The sequence below is a fragment of the Coffea arabica genome, chromosome 8e (assembly GCF_036785885.1).
Source record: "Coffea arabica cultivar ET-39 chromosome 8e, Coffea Arabica ET-39 HiFi, whole genome shotgun sequence".
Classification (NCBI taxonomy): domain Eukaryota; kingdom Viridiplantae; phylum Streptophyta; class Magnoliopsida; order Gentianales; family Rubiaceae; genus Coffea; species Coffea arabica.
The window spans coordinates 126205-132204 of NC_092324.1; the positions used below are offsets into that span (position 1 = coordinate 126205).

General features: G+C 38.9%; 1 protein-coding gene across 1 annotated transcript; it reads right to left on the bottom strand.

The window, feature by feature from the left end:
* Window positions 1-3601: 3601 nt before the first annotated feature.
* LOC113703404 (ethylene-responsive transcription factor ERF003) lies at window positions 3602-5054 on the bottom strand. Its single transcript, XM_027224757.2, has 2 exons — window positions 4647-5054; window positions 3602-4517 (listed from the first exon to the last, which is right to left on the bottom strand). Exons 1-2 carry the CDS (start codon window positions 4727-4729, stop codon window positions 4025-4027), a joined length of 576 nt encoding a protein of 191 aa, XP_027080558.1. The 5' UTR covers window positions 4730-5054; the 3' UTR covers window positions 3602-4024.
* Between the last annotated feature and the right edge of the window lie 946 nt (window positions 5055-6000).

A 6000-nucleotide genomic window follows, 5' to 3' on the forward strand; every position in this document is an offset into this window, starting at 1 on the left:
ATTTTTGCATTCCTGCCATCTTTTTCACTCATTCCGGTAGAAATCAAGATCACTGCCACCATCCCAACAATTACTACTCACCCCTCACCACCATACATGCATAGTTTTCTGTTGTAAGGCTGCCAATAATCTTGCACGGGTTTCTGGTCTGCTTTCTTTGTTTTTGAAGCGAACATTCCTTATTTATTTATTTTTTATAAAAATCTGCTAAAGCTAGCAGCTACCTTTGGATGACAAACTCAACTTTGTGTTCCAATCCAAAAGCACGATCGCCATAACAAATTAAGTGTCTTAAAAGAACTCTCTGTGGTTATTCCTTTCGGGGGGGAAGAAAAACAAAAAAAAAGAACTCTGGTTTTTATATCTCTATATATGTCGGTTATCCTAATATGCAAATTAAATACAAAGTATATATGTACCAACTAATTCCGTATACGGATGTTTCCTTGTTTCTATGATACCAATGACCAAACTCAAGAAAGGGAATTAACCTGCTTCATGATATTCTTCTACTCATTGCCTTTGACTGTAATAAGGTTTGCAAAGTGGTTCTTGTTCTTATAGATTTGCAAGTAATAAGTTTAACCCCTCGGCAAAGATCCATCTTGAGCTTCCTATATGTATCTCCACAACAAGCTCAATTTCTATATATAATACGTACAATGATTGGCAGACCGTCTTAATTTCCCCCATGATTACAGCATCTGCATGCCGGGGCCTCATCGAATAAAGAGTTATCTCCTCATATATCTGCCAGTTCGATACCATTTGACTTGCATATCCAAATTCCTTTCTATTTTCGAGACATCATCCTTTAATTGGAAGAAGAAATAGGAAAAGCAATAAATTTGACTCCTCATCACTGTAGGCAGAAGAATTTATGTGTTTTCTATTTATACCATCACTAACTTTGTTAGGAAACCAAATGCAAAAGCCAATGAGTAACGTTTTTCAAAGTCCAAAAGCGCGGCCATATCTGGGACAACAATGAGATCGTAAATAGTGCACGGAATAATGGATTTAAAGGGAGTGCAGCATCCAGGACTTATTATAGGACGTGAACTTTGCATTAATTGTGTATTGAAAACCTATATATATATATATTATCACGCTAGCTTTAAGTAAGCTATTTTCGTGCATGTAGAAGCTAGCTGGGCTTGGACCGTTCCAAAAGAAGGAAAAATTAAAAAAAAAAAAAACAAAGAGTAACGCAGAAGCACAAGAAAACTATAAAACACATAATTAATATATAGGACTGTTAAAATAAAACCATTTTTAGATTTGGAAGTTTACGACGGTGAAAGGGTTCATAGTTGAATTTCCCGTATACAAATTAAATGAGATACAATCTGTTACTATATTTCTTGCTTTTATGTGTCTTTTTTTTTTTTTTTTTTTCCCTTTTCACTTATAAAGCGAGTCTCTTTATTAGAGTATACAAGTGGTTAAAATAATGAGGCGTTTGATTTGTATGCGGGATTTGGTTGTTGGGACAGCAATCATAGAGACCACCATATATAATAGTACGAGTCCGTCCCATTTTTTGCTACATGTTTAGTTTCGGATGCCATAGTATCAAGAGCATCACTACATGAGTTTGTCCTTGGCAAATAGAGAGAAAGGAAAATTGGAAGAGGAGATGACTGTGGAGATGAAATCTAGCTTCAATGATTCGGTTAATTAATGAGGAAAGTTACTCCCCCCGGGTGACAGTGAGGTAATTGATGTAGAGGTAGTCGTGACCTATTTGGTGTATTACACTCGTGATTGGTGACTTTGGCTAGTAAATGTTACTTATATGATGATTCTTGAGATTGGAGAAGTTGGGTTGGTCAGGTGAAACTTCGTGTCCTCAAAGAAGAACCTAAAATTCAAACAACTAATGATAGTAAACTCACTAACATGCCATGATTTATCCACCTTTAGGGAATGAAAAGTGTGAAAGAATAAAATTTGTGGGGAACAAAATCAATTTCAACAACAGGGGAAACAATCATGTAGTTTTACTAGATGAGGTGGGACAAAAGCAAATAACCAACCCAGCTAAAGGCAAAAGCAGCAGCAGCAAGCACGCATTATGCAGAAACCACCACATAGTATGTAGTAGTAGTAAAATTTACCCCCTAGCTTAATACTACAGTTTAATTAAGAGCAAAGAAACAGCTACCCACTACTATTTTGAAAGCCGCTCTAGGTTTTATTAGGTCCTGACAGTTTTAGTGATAACAACACCTCAGTATCAGGAGAATATTATTATACCCAATTAATAAAAAAGAAAGAAAGAAAAAAAAAGGGTGGTAGCCGTAGGGGATGGTGGTGGCTCAGCTGAATGATACTACGTACTCTACTATAGGCCGGGATGGTTCATTAATTAATTAGCTCTCTTGAACTAAATTACATTTCTTTTTATTCTTAATTAGTGAAGTCTTGCTTAGGAATAGTTTAATTTGAAACTAACAAATTAATAATATTGGCATGGCAATTTTCTTGGGTTTTGTGTTTTCGTTTCTCTCGTCCCCTTTAACTAATAAACTTTTTCGTTTGACGTCCATAATTAGATAAGATTTGGAAGTGTCTGCAAAGAGTACAAGGCATGAAAGTAAGTATACCTACAAATCAGTCTATTTATTATTCACACGGTGTTGCCAAAATTAGCCACAAGTTGGGAAATCGGCAAAACAGCTGCCTAAGCCTAAACATCGCATGAGATTATAAGAATTGAAAAAAAAAAATATTTTCCTGAGGAGAACAAGAAGGTTATCTAAAAAGATATACTCAGTTTCAATTTCTGTCCGCGCACCTAAATGCTATAACTATACACAGCACTGACGAGATTTACATCGAATTGTTCCAGGATATGGCCCAAAATTTAAATTTGGATAAAAACAGTTGGCAGGGGACTTTTTTTTATTTTATTACGTATGTCACGACGCTTGGAAAATATTATTGCTCCTCCAACTCCAAGAGAGACTTTATTTATAGTCTGCCTGTGCCAGTTCATGTGAGAGCGACAGAGCTGATTTCAATACTTGAGAGCAAATGTAAAAAGGAATAGCTGTTCACTTGGTGCGCAATTGTCAAAGGAACAAGCCGAGAGTGCGGCCCATTCCATTTCTTGTGGTCCTAAATAGTTATAGAGGAAACAATATTATTAATGGCAATCTAATTACTGCATATGAATCTATTTGTGTACTGGAACACTGAGAAGAGCAGAGTAGTTTTGGTGTGATGACTTAAAGTGAAGAAGCGCCATGCATAGTTAACAAGCTTGACTAATTCATCAGTGGGTGGATCAGCGTTAATTAATTTGACAGAGATTATTCATTCCTTAATCGAGTCAACGGGCGGGCGGTAGAAAAAAAAAAATCTTAAGTTGCGGGAGAACAGTGCATGCGAGTTTGGGAGAAAACAAAAGGAACAAAAGGATTTGTTCTGTTCTTTGAACAAAAGAAATTTAAGCAGCAGTTGTGGACTAGTTAGTGGTAGTGGAATCCATATATCTGCCGTAATTGGCGGTCCGATAATAGGAAACACGTCGCGTCTGAATTTCTCTCTCCCCCCCCGCCTCTCTCACTGTTAATAAACAAACATATACAATGGATCGATGAATAGTCCGTCCAATATATGGATGGTGACTGGCAGTTGTTATAACATCAAGTCATTAGCATGGCAAAGTACTGTACAACCATGATAGCCAGGATAAGGATTGGACGTATCCTCCCTCTCCAATACATTTTTACACTACCACGCGGACACGGGCTTTGGAACTGGGATTCTAGGAAAGCTGAGATGATGGTGGTTGATGGAGGGAGGAGCTCCTAGCTAAATGAGCTAGCGTGCGTACGTAGTGCCTAATTAATAATGAGCATGGAAAAAAAATTGAATGATCAAAATGGATGGGGGAAGCCCGGACGGGAAGGGTTAACAACAAAAAATGAGGCAGCGAACTAGAGACTAGTCGGCGGAATGCTTTCAAATTTCGGTAGCAGCGGCACCTGAGGAGGTGAGAGTTAATTTGTGAGATCTAGCAGAGCTCCAAGGAGGACTCGTAGTCCAGCAGTTCTTGAATCATTTGTTCTATGTGATCGTCTTCTTCAAGTTGCTTAACGAACTGGTGGTCCGCCGACGCCCCCTGCTGCGCCACTCCGGACCCCGAAGACAAGACACCCTTTTCACGATCATTATTTCCACCACCAATATTAAAGTTGTGGCAGTTAGGTGAACCGGAAGCAACCGCCGCACTGGAAGTGAAATGAATTTTGTGGTGATCAGTCGTCTGTTGGCGCAGGTGGAGCTGCTGGTGTTGTTTGGTGATTTGGAGGGAAGCCATGTAACACTTGTGCAATTTAGCGGTCAAAGTAGCAGAGAGGAGCTTTGAGGACGAGGTCTGAGGAGCATTGGGGTTGTAAGGGAAATTGGATCTGGCTCTGGGTCCGCACATTAGACGCGCTGCTTCATCGTACGCTCTTGCCGCATCTTCCGCTGTCTCAAATGTTCCTAACCATATCCTGGTCTTCCTGCACCACACCACAAACATCATATGTACATACATACGCACGCACGCATGCATTATTTCATGAATGAATACAACTTTATATGTCGTTTTTTTTTTTAACTGCAAAAAGAAAAAACATATACTAACTCACAATATAGGATGGCGAATTTCGGAGACCCAAGATCCCCAATGCCTCTGCCTAACGCCCCGGTATCGTTGTTGAGGTCGAGCCATTGATATTTGATAGTAGTAGTAGTAGTAGTAGTAGTTTAAATAAAGGTGCAAGTTAAAAAGAAGTCTTTCTTTCGGTTTCCTTCCTGCAGCTAGCTCTCTCTCTCTGTCAGCTATAGTAGTGTTGCAGTGATCAATAATAATATTATGTGATCCGATCGATCCTCAATGGGGAAAGAGTTTAGTAGGAATCCTCAATGAGGAGGGAATGGATATGAATGGAGTGGAGACTAGTGGAGAATGAGGGAGGAAGAGAGGGTGGTGGCAGTGGTTTTTGTAGTTGGGTTCGTTAGGAGACATGCAGTGGAAAAAGTGCTCCATCCCTCTCTTTCCCCGGCCTTCTGTTCTGGCAACCAATTTAGGCAACTGGGTCCGCCCTCCCTCATCCTCATGGTGGGGGCCTCTTGCTCCGGGCCTTGCTTTGTTTATTGTTTATTACTATTTATTATTTATTATTAGAGCGCGCGGGATTCATCTTGCTACTGCTACTGCTACTGGTAGTCGTTACCAGTTGGCCCGCTGGCTTATTTGAAGTGACAATCAATATACTAATTTTACTTAATAATAATACTTGTTAGTAAACCCGGGGGAGGGGGGGGATTTTAGAAAGAAAGGGACCAAATTCAATTCACAAGACTTAAAAAAAATAATACTCTACCTTTTGTTGTACAAAACATCTATCATTCCAGTTTCCTGATTGCCTTCCCCTGTGCTGAAGTTGAACAAATTATCATCAGGTCATTGTCTCGTAGATTCTGCATGTGAACATTTCCGGATGGATCACGAATACTCCCAACACACCTTTTCATCACTGCCTCTGCTAATATTATTGGTCAAGACCGACGACAACGGTTGCTTTGCTCCCAGAAATATATTATTGAGTTTTATCGACTTGTTTTTTTGGTCACATATGCCCCACATATCAATATCAATAAAAGGTTCTTCTATTGATTTGGTACTCTTTTTATTAGGATACAAATTAACCAAGTGAAGCTTATGAACAGGAGCTAGCATTGAGAAACTGGGAAAATTACCATACAAGAGTTTTTTTTTTTTTTTTGGGCAAAATAAGGGATTTTTATTAATCATATATAGAATTTTTTAGATTTTACACAAAGGTACATACAAAGAATCCTAAGCTGTTACCCGGGACAGATGCCAATCTAAACCCCATCCAAGAATCATACAATAGTTGTTGAATGAATCTATTACATCTAGCTCAGAATGAGAATGTAGAGCACAGTACTTTCAATCTTTGCTTTCCTCCCAAGACA